At 35.1% G+C, this 17,515-nt stretch overlaps 1 protein-coding gene across 2 annotated transcripts in view; it reads left to right on the forward strand.

Moving 5' to 3' along the window:
• The first annotated feature begins 2,456 nt into the window (after positions 1 to 2,456).
• The window catches only part of DNAH8 (dynein axonemal heavy chain 8), a 272,139-nt gene continuing 257,080 nt past the window's right edge, over positions 2,457 to 17,515 (forward strand). For both annotated transcript variants that reach the window (XM_063096081.1, XM_063096082.1), the window contains exons 1-4: positions 2,457 to 2,582; positions 4,009 to 4,198; positions 4,683 to 4,846; positions 15,239 to 15,415. In XM_063096081.1, the coding sequence (XP_062952151.1) occupies positions 2,472 to 2,582; positions 4,009 to 4,198; positions 4,683 to 4,846; positions 15,239 to 15,415 (642 nt within the window). In that variant the 5' untranslated portion in view covers positions 2,457 to 2,471. The remainder of the gene's footprint in view (positions 2,583 to 4,008; positions 4,199 to 4,682; positions 4,847 to 15,238; positions 15,416 to 17,515) is intronic.

Here is a 17,515-nt window from a genome sequence, read left to right on the forward strand (position 1 = left end):
TGTGTAATCTGGACACACAGTACTTGTCTAGTCTCATCGATCCTTCCAGATGTGAGTTTGCTGCTCCCTTTAAGCCACTCGCTTCATTGTTTTCTGTGCATACAGGAGTCATTTCTGTGCCCTTCTCTCCACTCTCCTGACTCTCTCAGATTGCCTTTCTTCTCTCCACCCAGCAAACCCTACTCCTCCTTCAGATCACACATGCATTCTCTTTCTACAGAGCCTTCCCAGAGCGTTCCAGCCTACTTCTATCACTATTTTCCAGACTCCTGTTTCATTTAGTTTTCATCGTAAATACAGCACTCGATTATGTTCTTTTACTTTCCTCTAATTGTTTGATATATATGTCTTGCTTCTTCAGCCAAAATATGTGAACTCTCTATTAGTGACTAGGTCTGCTCTGTGGATTTTCTCTCTCTTGCATTTCTTATTTTAGGAGGATTATTGTGTGGTACATACATTTATAACTTGTTAAAAATTAAAACAATAGCTGAAAATTATAGAAGGATGAGAAAATATGTACAATTAGGAAAAAAAAAAAAAACCATCCACAGTCCCACTCAGCTGGAGAAAGCACTGTTAACTCCTTGATGAATATCTTTCTATAACTGCTTTTTACATATTTTACATATTTTACAAAAATGGGATCCAACTCTACATATTATTCTATAGTGGCTTCTTAAATTTGATAATATTGTCTTCTCCATGGTAATAATTACATTCCTACAATTAAATTTTTAACAGTTTCATTGTATTTCATTAGGTTGATATAACTATAATTTTCAAAACTGATCTCCTACTAGAATTTAGGTTGTTTACAACTTTTTGCTCCTTGAAACAATGCCTCATGAATATCATTGATGCTAAATCTATGTGGATTAGGAATACTTTTTAGGAAGAATTCTCAGAAGGGGAATTTCCAGAAAAAAGGGTAGACATATTTGTAACCATTATTTTTGCTACCTACGAAAGTTATACATTTTTCAGTTTTGCAAATGTTCCTCTATATGTCTTTCTCATATGCATGTGCTAACATATAAATGCTTATTATCATTTCTAAAATGTGACTATATAACGCATTTTATCCTTGACCGGCTTTTTGTACTTAACAGTATAGCCTAGACATTTTTCTATGTCATTACATATTGATTTATCTCATTTAAAGAATTCTGTATAGTATTCCATTGTACAGCTGCCTTGTGATTTTTAGAAACCTTTTCTGTATTGATGGTCTCATCTCTTCCCTTTATCTGGAAAGCTCAAGCTTGTCTTATCTGTCTTATCAGCCAGAACTGTGTCACATGGCCACCACAGGGGCTAGGGGGGCTGGGAAAGCAGTTTTCTCCCTGGGGATGTACACATTGCTGAATGGGACAAAACCAGTTTCTCTTAGCAAGGAAAAAGAGAATACTAAGAGTAGGTAACTCCCTTTGCAACCTCCATAAATGGACATTTGAGCTTTTATGCTCCTACATACCATGCATCAGGGTTCTTTGGCTGCAAGGAACAGAAATAGACTCTGGCTTAGTAAGCAAAAAAAAATAAATAAATAAATTAAAAATGGGGGGATGGTAGTTCACAAAATTTAGAACTAGTTGAATAGTCAGACTTTGGGAAGGACAGGATTAGAGCATTTCCATGGATTCCAGGGTAGTTTCTTTAGGATTCATCTCTAGGCTAACATCTCCCAAATCTCCTTTTTAATTTGTGTGTCTCCATTCATGGTTTATGTTCTTGCAGAGAGTCTAATTAGTTTAGTTTTTGCATACCCACCCCTGTAGGGCCCTGGGACTGGTATCCTTCAGAATCACAGGACAGAAAGAATCCTCCAAATGCAAAGGAAGGAAGGCTGGGCAGACAAAACACTTTTGTGGTTTTGTGATGGGATTTTCAAATTTCTTTTATCACACATAAAATTGGTTATTCTTGTAAGTAAGAAGCTGTTCATTTTTGCATATTAATATTGCAACCAGCCATCTAACAGATTCTTACATTTTAATAGTTTTAATTAAAGAAAGTCTATAGATGTTTAATTTTCACTGAAATTAGTTCAAGGAAAGATTTAATAGAAGTTCGGTGCTATGAGTGTATTTAGAACAGGAACTAGACCTTCTCGGGGTTGTCAGTGAAGGAAGGCTTCCTGAGATGGTGGCATTTCCCCTGAGATCTGAAAGATGAAGTCAAAAGGTTGGGGATGGGATTCCACGAAGGCTCTGAGGCCAGGCCAAAAGGGGCAAAAGTGCAGAGCACAAGGAAAGGTAGCAGAGGAGGCTGCAATTTAAGAATTTATTCCATATAAAAAACTCCTTGTAGAAGTTTTTATCATGTAGAAAACTTCTTACAAAGAAACAATAGTGTAAGAGCCATAGTAATTTATCGCATTTGATCAGTTATGTGATCATATGCTAACTTCTTGACTTTTTTTTCCAGAATGTGGTCGAATTATTCCTGGAACAACCAAAGGGGCAAAAATGATGAGACTGTATGTAGACAACGCATATCCACAGAAACTAAAAGGACTGTGCATATTTTTTGTTCGCTGTCGTAATGATGTTGCTTTAAATGCTAAAAGTATTCAAGAGGTAAGTTAAAAAATTTCTCCAAATTTATAAACATTGAATGTCTTTTCATAGTCACACTATTGCTTTACTTTGTTGTCCTTTTCTATATATAAGACTGAATTGAGTTCTAAGAAAATAATGTATTCATATATCTAAAGAAACAGAGATTAGCTATAATAGTGCTTAGATTTATCCTTTAAATACTGCTTTTAAAATTCATGAAAATTCCATTTCCTATAGATGATGAGCAAATAATTTCCATCCTCCATTCACTAGGAACACATTTGATTTTGTTCAGACAATTTTAAGTATTAGTTACTTTATTTAAGCTCCTCTTCACTCAAAATTTTAACTCTTTAATAGTTTTAGAAGAAGAGAGAATTGACCTAGAGCCTCAACATTGCTAACCTAGTTCTGTGATGGCGGAATGAGAAAAGCAAGAATTTTAGTCAAACAGACCCGAATTTCCTCCTAGCTTCACCACTGACTAGCGAAAGTGTGCCTTTTGGCAGGTTGCTCATCTGTTCTGACACTTAAGTCTCTACATTCTTAAATTGGGAATAAAAATTCCCACCTTGCAGGATTGTCGTGAGACAACAATAATATAAGTAAATTCTTATTGTATTGTCTGACATACCAGTAGGCTCTCAACAAGTATTAGTTCTCTCTATTTTTCTTAGAGTCTTAATACATTTTACAATGGGAAAGTTATCAGAAACCCAACCTAATTTTGCTCCTTCTCTGTTTACACTATTTCACTGTATCTCTTGTGGCTGAAATATCTACATGGAGGCAGGGGAAAATAACTGCCAACCTAGAATCCTAACCGAAGCTAAACAACCTCTATTCAAGCAATCTTCTGTTGTAAACAACCAATTTTTAGTGGCCCTGGACAAATTTCTTATCTTAATTTCTTGGCTTGGGATTTCCATTTCACTTAAATTGTGTTAACTGAGATATCACACTCATGGATGGTGAACCCTTTGATTTCTGGGCTTTTGATTTCTTGTGGCTGGTAATTTTTTCCACCAAAATTCTGGGTTAGGTCTAGTTTTGTTCTTTTCCTGGTCTGATAGAGTTTTTCTGGTTCTTGTTTCATGGACAGGGCAACTTTCAACTGAGAACTTTTTTTATGCGGAAGTCTCAGTTCCATTTTCCTCACCTTGTATAGGCTCCAGGCCGTAGCTCCTTCCCTATGCAGAAATTAAAGCACTGAGGAAAGCATCTCTTTGATGAGCAAAGAATTTGATGAGCATGTGAATGGTTAAATGGGGGCAGAATATGATTGCTGATTTTAGAACTCTAATATTCATAATCACTTAAGTTTTCCTAATAGTTTATAAAATGTATTAGTTGTCTATGTTTTTTGCAATGTAAAATAGGTTATGATTTTCAGTTCTTTATTGAGATTAGCATATAAAATAACATTTAAACACCACCCTTTCAGGAAGTGCTATTTACTGTTCTGGATGCATCGAAAGGACTTTTAAATGGGATTAGGAATATGTTAGCAAATATATTTCTGCCAGCTATTCTTGCAACAAACAGTTGGGGTGCTTTAAACCAGTCCAAGCAGGGAGAATCTGAAAAACATGTTTTCACTGAAACCATCAACAGATACCTTTCGTTTTTAGATGGTAAGTATAAAATTTAATGTTTAGTAAATTACTAAAAATAAGCAAATTACCTCTTAAATATGCTATTAAAGATAACATTAGAGAAAAAGATGTTAGTCAAAATAATTATGAGACAAAGAGGTAAGATTTAAAATCTTTAGAGCCATCATTTCCAGGAATCTTTGCAGGAGAAATACGTCTTTTTTCTTATTTTCCATTATAGTAGGAGAAATCTCTTCCTATATCATTGATAGAAAATTCACTACATTTAAAAAATATATACTTTATTATGAACTCTTTAAAATACATTGTTATTATTTCATATTGTTAAAATATAAAATTTATTAATAAATCATAAAGTCATAGTCTAATGATAAATTATAATTATATTTCTATAAAGTCTTAGATATTTAACATTTCAGTATTTATAGATGGAAAGCACATACTGATATTTAACACATTGACATTAAACACCTCTTTTCTTAGTATTATTTTTCCCTTTTAGGTGCTAGAATAAGTATTGAGGGGACAGTGAAGTTAAAGACGATAGACAATGTTGATTTTTCCAAACTTCAGACCTTTGAAGAAGTGACAGTTGCAGCTAGCAATTCAGAAACTGTTCATCAGTTGGAGGAAGTGCTAATGATATGGTACAAACAGATTGAACAGGTAAATTGACTCAAATAATTGTGTCTTGAGTTGTAGTTCTCATGTGTGTCTTACTCATTGTATTTTGTTCCTAAAAGTAAAGGGAATAGGAGTCTTTGACTTTCTTCCAGATTTTGTTTTGAAATTCAGCCTATTCTTCGCTCAAGAGCAAAATCCTTGTTTTTTGTGGATCACTTAAAATCAGTTTTAAGGTATTTCTTACATTAAGGAGGAAACCATGGCAGTATGGGCTGAGAATGAAATAATGAAGAATCAGGAATAGCCAGCATTTATCCCCAATAATTTTTTTTATTGTTTATGCTCTCCATAAAAGAGAGAGGGAAGGGACACAATGAAGAGCCACAGTGCTAGACACTCAGTAAATACCTGTTGGTTGAATAATGGAATTGTCTGTGTTGTCAGAGAAGTTCGGACTAGGTTCATTTATATCAGTATTACAGTGGCAAGTCTGCAGTTCTCTGGTCAAATAAATTTTCTCTGGCAGTAAGAAAAGCAATAATAGGAAAGGAATCTGTGTCAAAATTCTGAGAGGCTCCAACTTACACTATAAACAATGTGAAAAGATCAGATAATATGTAATTGTCCTAAATGGAAAGAAGGCTCTAGGAACCAACTCACAGATCTCTGGTTCATGAGCACAGGGCAGTGAAACTAGAGAAGTGAATCATCAGTTAAGTGAAGATCAGGGGAGAAAAATCTTGACCAAATAGAAGGTAGAGGAAAGCATTTCCAGTTTTACCTTTTTAAAAACTATGGCAAGAGGTGGGAGGTACAATATTGGAGTGGTAAAACTTGGAAACTCCACCAAGGCCCAGAGTGCTGGCTACAGAATTTGTTTCCAAGTGTCACTAGGTTATTGATGTGGGTAATTGCCCACCAGAGAACTCCTGCAGCCATCTACTACGCTACTGGAGGAAAGGGGAATTGTAACCCATGGAGGGAAGCAAGCCCTGTCCTACAGGGTGAGGAGATCCTCTTTAATTATTATATCAATCAACATAGATATTTCATAAAATGAGCAAGCAAAATGAAATAACTTGACATAAGGAAATTTAGCAATCTGAAATAAGGAAACCAAGTTAGGCAATTACAGCAAATAGCAATTATACAGAATCAATGCAAATGGGAGAAATCTTTAAAAAAATTACATCTAAAAAAAACTTGACCTTGACCTTTTGTCATACACAAACATTAATCCAGGATGAATCATAGTCATAAAATGAAAGCTGAAACTAAAAAGCTTCTTGAAGAAAACATAGGTGAATATCTTCATAACCTCAATGTAGGCAAGGAGTTCTTAGATGTGATGCAAAAATCAGCATGTTGAAGGGATACCTGCACTCCAGTGTTTATTGCAGCTCTATTTACAATAGCCAAAAGAGTCGGAGCTAACCTATATGGCCATTGGTGGATGATTCAATGAGGAAAATGTGGTGTATACACACAATGGACTACTACTCTGCCATAAAAAAGAATGAAATTCTGCCATTCACAACAACATGGATGAACTTTGAGAAAATTATTTTAAGTGAAATAAGCCAGACACAGAAAGAGAAATACCATATGTCCTCACTCACAAATGGGAGCTAAAAAAAAGTCCCAAAGAAATAAGTAAAAAAGGAAAGAAAGAAAGAAAGAAAGAAAGAAAGAAAGAAAGAAAGAAAGAAAGAAAGAAAGAAAGAAAGAAAGATATGACAATCACAATAATTTGTTGACCTTTCAAAAGGAGAGAACAGAACTGAGACCACCAGAGGCAGGAACGGGGGAGAGGATGGGGTTTGTGAGAGATCAGTAAAGGGTCACAAAAAGTGGTTACATTGTGTAATGTTGAATATACTAACTATCCTGATTTGAGCACCATATATTGCACACAGGTATTGATAATCAACACGGTACCCGACAGACATGTACAATCAATTAAATTTCAATAAATTTTTAAAAAAGAGGGAACATTGGGTTGACTGGATTTAAAAATTGCTGTATATGATTTCCAAGGCTTCTCCAGTTCTGCCATTTAGGACTATCCTGTATTAGGGACTATCTTCCTAATTTCTTTTGCTGAAAAAGGGATGTCTCTGGGGAGATAAAGAGTTCTCCAGACCCTTTTTGAGGAGCAAAAAGATAGATGCCAAAAACAACCCTAAGATAAATGTATAGTTGACCCTTGAACAACATAGGTTTGAATTGTATGGGGCCACTTATATACAGATTTTTTTCAATTAAAAAACACGATATCAATGAATGCAGTATAGCACTGTAAATGTAAAAAAAAAAGCATTAAATAAAATATTGGCAAATTGGAGTTCATAAAGATTAAAAACATCTGCTTATGAAAAGACACCACTAAGAAAATGAAAAGGCAAGCCACAGACTAGGAGAAAATATTTGCAGGACATGTATCTGACAAAGAACTTGTATCTGTAATACATAAAAACTTCCTATAAATAAATAATAAAAAGACAAACAAATCAGTTTTTTACAATGGGCCAAAAATTTGGACAGGCATTTACAAAGAAGATCCAAATAAGCATGTGACTAGGTATTCAACATCATTAGGGAAATGTAAAATAAAATCTCAGTAGGATATCACTGCTCATCCGCTAAAATAGCTAGAATTAAAGAGACTGGCATTCTCAAGTATTACTGAGATTATGAAGAAATGAAACTGTCATACTTTGCTGGTGGGAGTATAACATGGTAGAACTTCTTTAGCAAATTCCTGTAAAATTAAGTATATAGCTTTCTACCCTGTGGCACACTTCTAGGTATATACCCAAGAAAAATGAAAATATATGTCCACTAAAAAGCCTTATACAAGAACATGTATAGTGGCCTTAATCATAATTACCAAGCACTAGAAACAATTCAAATGGAAAATAGATAAATAATTAGTGGTTTACTTATGCTATGAAATATAGCTGCAATAAAAAATTACTATTGATATCTGCAATAACATGGGTGAATCTCAAAAATATGTTGAGAAAAAGAAGCCTGTCTTAAAAACATAATGTGAAAAACAAAACAAAAACTATAAATGGACCAGAACACAATGTGGGACTATATTAATATCTTCATAAGCAAGATACAAAACCCAAAAGCCCATAAAAGAAAAAAAATCTATAGATTAGACTACATAAAAAATAATTAGCAACTTCCATATGGGAAAAAAAATCATAAACAAAGTCAAAATATAAATAACCTTTTGGGAAAATATATTATCAGCATATCTAACAAAGGGTTAGTATCCACAATATGTAAAGAGCTTCTATAAACCAATAAGAAATGGGCAATTCAAGGGAAAATAGGCCAAAGATATAAGCAATGCCATTCAAGATGGAAATGTTTGACCTAGAAAAAAGTTGACTTAGGAGTGACATGATATCCTCAAATATTTGATGGGATTTCATGGAAAATCTTGAAACTGTATGGAAACATGAAACATGTACTATATGGTCTGAGAAGGCAGAAGTAAGACCAGAGAGAGTGTGATGGTTATAAGGAGAGAGATTTTATCTTGAAATCAGGATAATTTTATTTGTTTGTTTATTTTGCTAAAAGGGAAATTTATTTAAAGTAAATGTGTACATTAATAAAAAAGAAAGTTCTCAAATCAACAATCACCTTTGCACCTTAAGGCACTAGAAAAAGAAGAGCAAACTAAGCCCAGACCTTGCAAAGGAAGTAAATAATAAAAATTAGAGTATAGATTAAAGAAATAGAAAATAGAAAAAAAAAATAGAGGAAATCAGTGAAACTAAAAGCTGGTACTTTGAAGAGATCACAAATTTGACAAATCTTTACCTAGATGGACTAAGAAAAAAGAGAGAAGACTCAAAAAACTAAAATCAGAAATAAAACAGGGGTCATTACAACCAAATTTACTCAAATCAAAAGGGTTATAAGAGAATACTATGAATAATTGCTGGTCGGCAAATTAGATCATCTGGATGAAATGAATAAATTCCTAGAAACATGCCATCTACCAAGACTGAATTATGAAAAAAACAGAGAGTTTGAACAGAAGTATATCTAGTAAGATGAGTGATTATTATTTTTTGGATTATTGATGCAGTACTCCCTTGAGGGTTTCTTGTAGGTCCGGTTTTGTGGTGGTGAACTCCCATAGTTTTTGTTTCCTCTGCAAAGTACACTATTTCTCCCTCCTTTCTGAAGGATAGCCTTGCTGGGTATAGTATCCTTGGCTGGCAGTTTTTTTCTTTTAGTATTTTGAATATGTCATCTCATTTTCTTCTGGCCTGTAGAGTTTCTGTTGAGAAGTCTGCTGTTAGTCTGATAGGGGTTCCCTTATAGGTGACTTGTTGCTTTTCTTTTGTTTCTTTTAAGATTCTCTCTTTGTCTTTGAGCTTTGCCAGTTTGACGGTAATGTGTCTTGGAGAGGATCTTTTTGGGTTGAATCTGTTTGGGGAACTTTGAGCCTCCTGGATCTGAAGGTCCGTGCCTCTCTCTATACCTGGGAAGTTTTCCTTTATTCTTTCATTGACTAGATTTTCCATGCCTTTTTCTCTCTCCTCCCCTTCTGGAACACCCATGATTCAAATGTTTGTGCACTGAAGGTTGTCTGATATCTCTTTTAGATTTCTCCATTTTTAAATTCTCTTTTCCTTTTTAATTTTTGTCCATCTGGGTTATTTCAAAAAGACTGTCTTCCGGATCAGTAACTCTTTCTACTGTTTGTTCTAGCCAGCTGCTTAAGCTCTCAGTTGTGTTTTTTATTTCATTGAATGAATCTTTCAGTTTCATGAGTTCTGCTACATTCTTTTTTTAAAGTATTAATCTCTTCATAAATTTCCTCCTTCATATCCTGGATTTTTTTTCTCATTTCATTATGTTGTCTAAGTCTTCTTGTATCTCAGTGAGTTTCCTTTAGATTGTTGCTTGGAATTACTTTTTAGTCATTTCTAGGGTTTCTTGTTCTATAATGTCTGGTATTTGAGGATTACTGTATTCTTTTGGTGGTTCATATTTTCTTTGATTTTCATGTTTCTAGTATCTCTACATTGATGTCTGGTAATCAGGCAGAGCAGTTGCTTCTATCACTCTGGAGTAGGTTTTGACTAGAGAGACTTCCTCTTCTTTTTCTGGTCTCTGCTGGTGACTCTTTGTGTCAATGCAGTCAAACATCTGGTGGGCCACCTGTATGGTGGCTGTGGCTACTGCTGTGGCATCGAGCTGCTTTTCAGCAACTCTGGTTGAGGCAGTGCCTGGGGTTGGTCACCCACATAGAAGTGTTGTTTTTGGGGGTGCTTTGCTGCTTGCCTGCTTCTAGGCAGAGGGGGCAGGAATCGGCTCCTGCAGGATAACTTTTTAATAGTATTTTCCTCCCTGAAAATGGAAAGCAGTACGTAACTGGAAGTATCCAATTTAAGCCTGAATTGTCACCTGTGAGTCATATTGTAACAGGAATTAAGACATCAAAAGGGTTGTTGGATTTGGCTAAATTTTAAGGTTTATTTAAAATTTTCATTCAGTGATTCAAATTTTATAGACTTTCAGAAATTTAGAGAAGGTTTAAATTATGTCTAGGATCCTGTGTTTGAGGACATGGAGGAGCTTGTAATAAGAATTTTATATACCATGGTTAAAATCAAAAGCATTTCATTGATTTAAGATATAACTTTCAGGGGTTTAAAAAATCCATTATGTATGTAACCTCAGTTGTATTCTTAAAAATTCTATCACAATTTTAATTATCAAAAGTTATAAACATAAAAAATGCAAAAAATGATATAACACACATGTAACTACCACTGAGATTAAACAGATGTCACCTGTTTTTTGTATTTGCTTCTTGTCTCTTTCATTTTAGCTAAAGCTTCCAATGCTTTTGTTTCCCTCCCTCTATATATCACTATCCTCTTGTTATTGTCTCCCATTCCCTTGAATGTTTTGTATTTCTATTGCTTTTACATATATATACTCTTTATATTACATATGAAGAATCTATACAAGGGTTCTTCAAAAAGTTCATAGAAAATGCGTATTATAAAAAAAACTATGCATGGAGTACAAATTTTTTTGCACCAATATAAACTCATACTACCTTGTTACATGTGTCTGAACAGGATTTAGTTTGAGGCACTAAGAAGGATGAGACATCATTTTGAAAAGTGCCACTATCATAATAAAATGAATTCTGCTAACACTGAAGAAACAACAACATCAAATTTATAGTGAATTATGGAAGAATTGTGAAATCACTGATGCTTTATGAAAAGCTTATGGGGATAACGCCCTAAAAAAATTAGCAGTTTACAAATGGATAACGTGTTTTAAGAAGAGATGAGACAATATTGAAGATGAAGCCCACAGCAGCAGACCATCCACATCAATTTGTGAGGAAAAATTAATCTTGTTTGTGCCCTGATTGAAGAGAACTGACAATTAACAACAGAAACAGAAGCCAACAACATAGATATCTCACTTGGATCAGCTTATGTTGAACAAACTTTCCACTCAATTGGTGCCAAAATTGTTGCACCCAGATCAGCTGCAGATAAGAGCCGAGCTTTCAATGGAAATTTAACATAAGTGGGATCAAGATCCTGAAGCATTTCTTTGAAGAATAGTAACAGGAGATGAAACCTGGCTTTACTAGTATAATCCTGAAGACAAACACAATCAAAGCAATGGCTATCGAGAGGTGGAAATAGTCCAGTCAAAGCACAAGATGACTGGTCAAGAGCAAAGGTCATGGCAACAGTTTTTTGGGATGCTCAGGGCGTTTTGCTTGTTGACATTCTGGAAGGCCAAGGAATGATAACATCTGCTTATTATCAGAGTGTTTTGAGGTAATTAGCCAAAGCTTTAGCAGAAAATTGTCCCAGAAAGCTTCACCAGAAAAGTCCTTCCTCTTTTTTTTTTTTTTTTTTGTCTTTTTGTGACTGGTAAGGGGATCACAACCCTTGGCTTGGTGTCGCCTGCACCGCCCTCAGCCAGTGAGCGCACCGGCCATTCCTATATAGGATCCGAACCCACGGCAGGAGCGCTGCTGTGCTCCCAAGTGCTGCACTCTCCTGAGTGCGCCATGGGGCCGGCCCAGAAAAGTCCTTCTTCACCGTGATCGTGCTCCTGCTCATTCCTCTCATCAAACAAGGGCAATTTTGCAAGAGTTTGGAAATCATTAGGCATCCACCATACAGACCTTCTTTGGCTCTTTCTGATTTCTTTTTGTTTCCCAATCTTAAAACATCTTTTAAGGACACCCATTTCTTCAGTTAATAATGTAAAAAAGACTGCATTGACATGGTTAAGTTCTCAGGACCCTCAGTTCTTTAGAGGTGGACTAAATTGCTGATATCATTGCTTACAAAAGTGTCTTGAACTTGATGGAACTTGTTGAGAAATAAAGTTTATAGTTTTATTTTTATCTTTTAATTCCATTTTTCCACGAACTTTTTGAAGTCCCCTTGTATTTGTGTTTAAAATCTTTATATTGTATAATACCTGTCTCAATCCTTTAGGGCTACTATAACAAAATATAATAAAGTGGATGGCTTATAAACAACAGACATTTCTTTCTCACAGTTCTGGAGGCTGGTTAAGTCAAAGATCAAAGTTCTGGCAGATTTAATGTCTGGTGAAGTCCTACTTCCTGGTTCACAGATAGCAGTCTTCTCCCTGTACCTTCACGTGGTGGAAGGGGGAAGGCAGTTCTCTGGGTTCTCTTCTGTAAGGGCATATATCCCATTTGGGTGTGAAGTAATATCTTGATTTACTTTGCATTACCCTAAATACTGTTGAGGTTGACCATGTTTAATGGCTATTTGAGTTTTCTCTCGGTGGAGTTGCTTGTTCATGTCCTTTACCCAGTTTTCTTTTGAATTGCTTGATGCTATCTTACTGAATTGTTGGAATTTAAATAGTATTTTCCAGATGTTAATCCTTTGTTGGTCCCTGTATTTGTCTACTTTGTGTTGCTGTAACAGAATATCTGAGACTGGGTAATATATAAAGAACAGAGGTTTATTTGGCTTATGATTCTGGGACAGCCGTATCTGGTGCGGGCCTCAGGCTGCTTCTACTCATGGTGGAAAGCAGCAGGCAGCCAGTGGGTACAAGCAGATCACATGGTGAGAGGAACAAGAGGGAGAGGAGGTGCCAGGGTCTTTTAAACAACCAGCACTCTTGGGAACTAATAGAGTGAGAATTCACTCTCTACCCACCTCCCAGGGAGAGCATTAATCAATTCATGAGGGATCCTCCCCCATGAGTCAAAGACTCCCAACACTGCCACATTGGGGATCAGATTTCCACATGAGTTCTGGGAGGACAACACATCCAAACTCCATCAGTCCCCATTGTGTCATGTCTTTTCATTTGTTATGGTGTCTTTAGTCATGTGGAAGTTTTCAATTTTAATGTAGTTAAATATATTAATTACAAATGTTGAGCCAGCCTCAACTTAGCTACCTCCAGTGACTATGAACTTTGCTTTTTCTGTTTTATTTAAGAAACCCTTTTTTACTCTAGTGTTATGAAGATATTCTCCTAAAGCATTAATTTATTTTAAACAGTGAAATATAACACAAAAACAAATACAATAAAAGAAACAAATTGTTGTTAAATGAACACCTGTGTAACCTTTGCACAAGTTAAAGAATGATCACATTTTGTAATGATGAATATACTAATTATCCTGATTTGATCATTACATATTGTACACAGGTATTGATATTCAACTCTGTACCCTACAAATGTGTATAATCAATTATGTTTCAATTAAAAAAAAAAGGAATAGAACATTACCAGCACCGTGTGATGCCCCTGCATTCTTCTTCCCAGTTTTAAATGCCTTTTCTCTCCCCTAGTTGTGACTATGATGATTATGTGCTTTTCTTTATACAAGGATACTTCAAAAAGTTGGTGGAATCAAATTTTTTTTTTTTTTTAAATTTTATTTTGTCGATATACATTGTAGCTGATTATTGCTCCCCGTCACCAAAACCTCCCTCCCTTCTCCCTCCCCCCTCCCCCCAACAATGTCCTTTCTGTTTGCTTGTCGTATCAACTTCAAATAATTGTGGTTGTTATATCTTCTTCCCCCCCCCATTGGTGGAATCAAATTTGTGATATCACCTCTGTCATATATCAAGTTTCTAGACCCATTGTCTGTCCCACTGATCTACTTATTTGTTCTTGTAAACATACTGTGCTCCTTTAATTTATACAGCTTTTTACTAAATCAACATTTGGATGCCACGTCTCTTCTCTATGTTTTTCTTCAAAATTGCATTGATTATTTCTGGCTAATTGTTCTTAAAAATTAATTTTAAGACTTGTTTGTTAAGTATCATAAAAAACCCTGCTAAATATGGTCTATACATCTCTGTTTAGGACTTTTTGGGTGTGCAAAACAAGTTTTCTAATTTTCTCTAAGAAGATCTTGCACATCTTTTGTTAGATTAATTTGTAGGTATCTTGTCATAGTTATGATTTGTTATTGCAAATGGTATCTTTTTGGAAATTATATTTTCAGATTGTTAGATTGCTTGTAAAGAAGTGTGTATTAGTCTGTTTTGTGTTGATGTAACAAAATTCCTGAGACTGGGTAATTTATAAAGAACAGAGGTTTATTTGGCTTATGGTTCTGGGCTCATCTGGCATGGGCCTCAGGCTGCTTCTACTCAAGGTGGAAAGTGGCAAGGCAGCCAGAGGATATGAGCAGATCACATGGTGAGAGGAAGCAAGAGAGTGAGAGGACGTGCCAGGGTCTATTAAACAACCAGCTCTTGGGGGAACTAATACAGCGAGAACTCACTCACTAATCCCCCCTCCCCCAGCGAGAGCATTAATCCATTCATGAGGGATCCACCTCTATGACTCAATCAGTTTCTAACACTGCCACATTGGAGATCAAATTTCCACATGAGTTTTGGAGGGGACAGTGCATCCAAACTCCATCAAAGTGGTACTGATTTTTCTGTATAGATTCAGCAACCTTACTGAATTGTTCATGTTTATTAATTGTAAAAGTTTGTCTTTAGATATTCTTGAATATTTAAAATGTAGCCTACCTTATCATCTGTGATTATACCATTTTTGTTTTTTCATTTCCAATTCTTACACCCTTCTTACTTTACTTATCTTGTTCTGGGACTTCCATTACCAGTAGAATAGAAATGGGTGGTGATAGTGGCAAACTTGTCGTGTCCTTGGTTTTAAGTTGAATTTCACCTTTAAGTATGATGTTCCCTTCAACGTGACAAATAGTATCTACCAAAAATCTCCAGCAAACATAATTTGCTAAGAATTTTTAACATTATTTAGTATTAAATATTATTTATACTTTTAGCTTCCTTTGAAAAGATGCAATGAAATTTCAACAATGGAGAATGTAATATTTCTATATTTTATAAGTTCTTTTGATTGCAGGTACTTATCGAAAGTGAACAGATGAGAAAAGAAGCTGATGATTCAGGACCACTCACTGAATTGGAACACTGGAAACGTATGTCAGCCAAGTTCAACTATATCATTGAGCAGATTAAAGGGCCAAGTTGTAAGGCTGTCATAAATGTGCTAAATGTAGCACACTCCAAACTGTTAAAGGTAAAAGGCCTTCTATTTTAAAGTTTGGTATACTTCAGAACAACCGACTAGAAAATTACCCTTGTTGACCTGCTTCTTAGCATAATATATAGGAATCATGTATTTAGAAGCATTACACTTTGAGTAAGACTTTTTCATATACCACAGTTATGTCCAGAAGAGGAAATGAAGATTTAGTTTTCAATATTTTGCACACCAATTTTCACAATACTACTATGGGGTAATTGCCAGAAAAGTGATCATCTTATATTTTTTTATTTTTAAATAGATTTTGAAATTGTAAGTCAATACAGAAATCAGTACAGGCTCATTGAGGTAAAGAACTACATAGGGAGTGAAGAGCTAAAATGCCGTCTCATCATACGTCTCACTCCCATGACTCCACCTTCTTTCCTCTAGGTCATCTTCATTTACGGTTTGGCTTGATTATTTTCAGACCCTTTTCCTTATTTTATTCTTTATTAAAAACAATATATTTTCTTACAAAAATGCCCTAATACTTTTTTAGTAAAGATTTAAACAGTACGTATAAGTCTTACTTAATCACACATCCTCACACTCTTCCGACTCTTGTTCCTGAATGCTAAGCACAGAGAGACAACCAGTTTTCTATTTTGTTTTCTGCTCCAAACATCTTCTGTAGCATGTATATATGAGTTTACTAAGCACATGTGAAATGACATAGTTTTGTTTTGTGTTCCTAATTTTTAAATTAAATAGAGTCATACCATAATATTCTTTACATCCCCCAAACCCGTAGTATATTTTGGAAAATTGTGCCTGTTAGATTGAGCTGTGTAGTTTTCCAAAATGTTAATGTAGCAGGTTTTATCTGATCATTTTCCTGTTTTTGGACAGTCAAATCTTTCTTTCTTTCTGCAACAGTCTTGAACATACTATTCATTTCGCCTATTTAAAGTGTACAATTGAGTGATTTTTTGTATATTCACAGAGTTGTGCAGCCATCACTACCATTTATTTAAGAACATTTTTATTACCTGAAAAAGAATCTCCATTCCTTTCAGTTATCACCTTCCCCATCTCCTCCTGTCTCCCCGCCCAACCCCCACAAGCCCTAATCTACTTTCTGTCTCTGTAGATTTGCCTATTCTGGACATTTCGTATAACTGGAATCATATAATATGTGACCTTCTTTCACTTTAGCATAATGTTTCAAGGTTTATACCTGCTGAAGCATGTATCAGTACTTCATTACGGGTCAAAGGCATTTACAATTTAAACTAGTAGATAGAGGTTTTTAGTGACCTGCTATAATGACCTTCAGCCTTTTTATATGAAAAAGGTTAATCATTGACTTTAGTAAGAATACAAATGACATGGTGGCAAATCCATGGATGGCACTGAAGAGGGAGGGAAAGAAATATATTGGATGGCAGTGTCAAGATTGAAGTAAGTCTTCATTAGTAACAATGGGGTTCCCTTACTGATATCCCCAACCCCTTGGGTGGATGTGCTTGTAGACATATTGTTTGGCTCCCATAATTTTTTTAATGGTTTAGTCAATGCATGTTCTTTTTGTTTTTGCTGGGCAGGCCTCACAATTTCATGTTATCTTCATTTCTGACCAATTCTCAGGCAGGCATTTGATTTTGTTGCCCTTACTGTGGAAGAGTGGTCAGTTAAGAATAAGATAACATTTATTAAGAATAGACAAAAAATCCTGCTACCAAGAAAGAAATTTATCAAGTAACGTTTGGATAAAGACTTAGTAGTTTTAGTTGAATCAATTGATAGAAAGATACTATTGGTCAAAAAGTGAACTTGATCCTAGGCTGCCTTCTGAGAGATATAGTTTCCAGAAAAAGGAAGGTGATGCTTTGGTTCTTCTCAGCGTTGTCCTGATCACATTGAAAGCTTTGCTTTCATTTCCGAGGTATACATGTTTAGAGTGATATTGACAAGAAGCGGTGTGTGTGTGCAGAGTAGAAAGTCCCAGATGTTGAAGTTATCGAGACCATATCTCGTTAAATGACTTAAGGCACATAGAGTGTTTATCTTTGATTGAAAGACTTAGTGCATGATATGGTAAAAGCCTTATATTTAAAAAAATATATTTAAAAATATTTAAAGGTATGTTGT

This window comes from Cynocephalus volans, chromosome 5, assembly GCF_027409185.1.
Source record: "Cynocephalus volans isolate mCynVol1 chromosome 5, mCynVol1.pri, whole genome shotgun sequence".
Taxonomy (NCBI): Eukaryota; Metazoa; Chordata; class Mammalia; order Dermoptera; family Cynocephalidae; genus Cynocephalus; species Cynocephalus volans.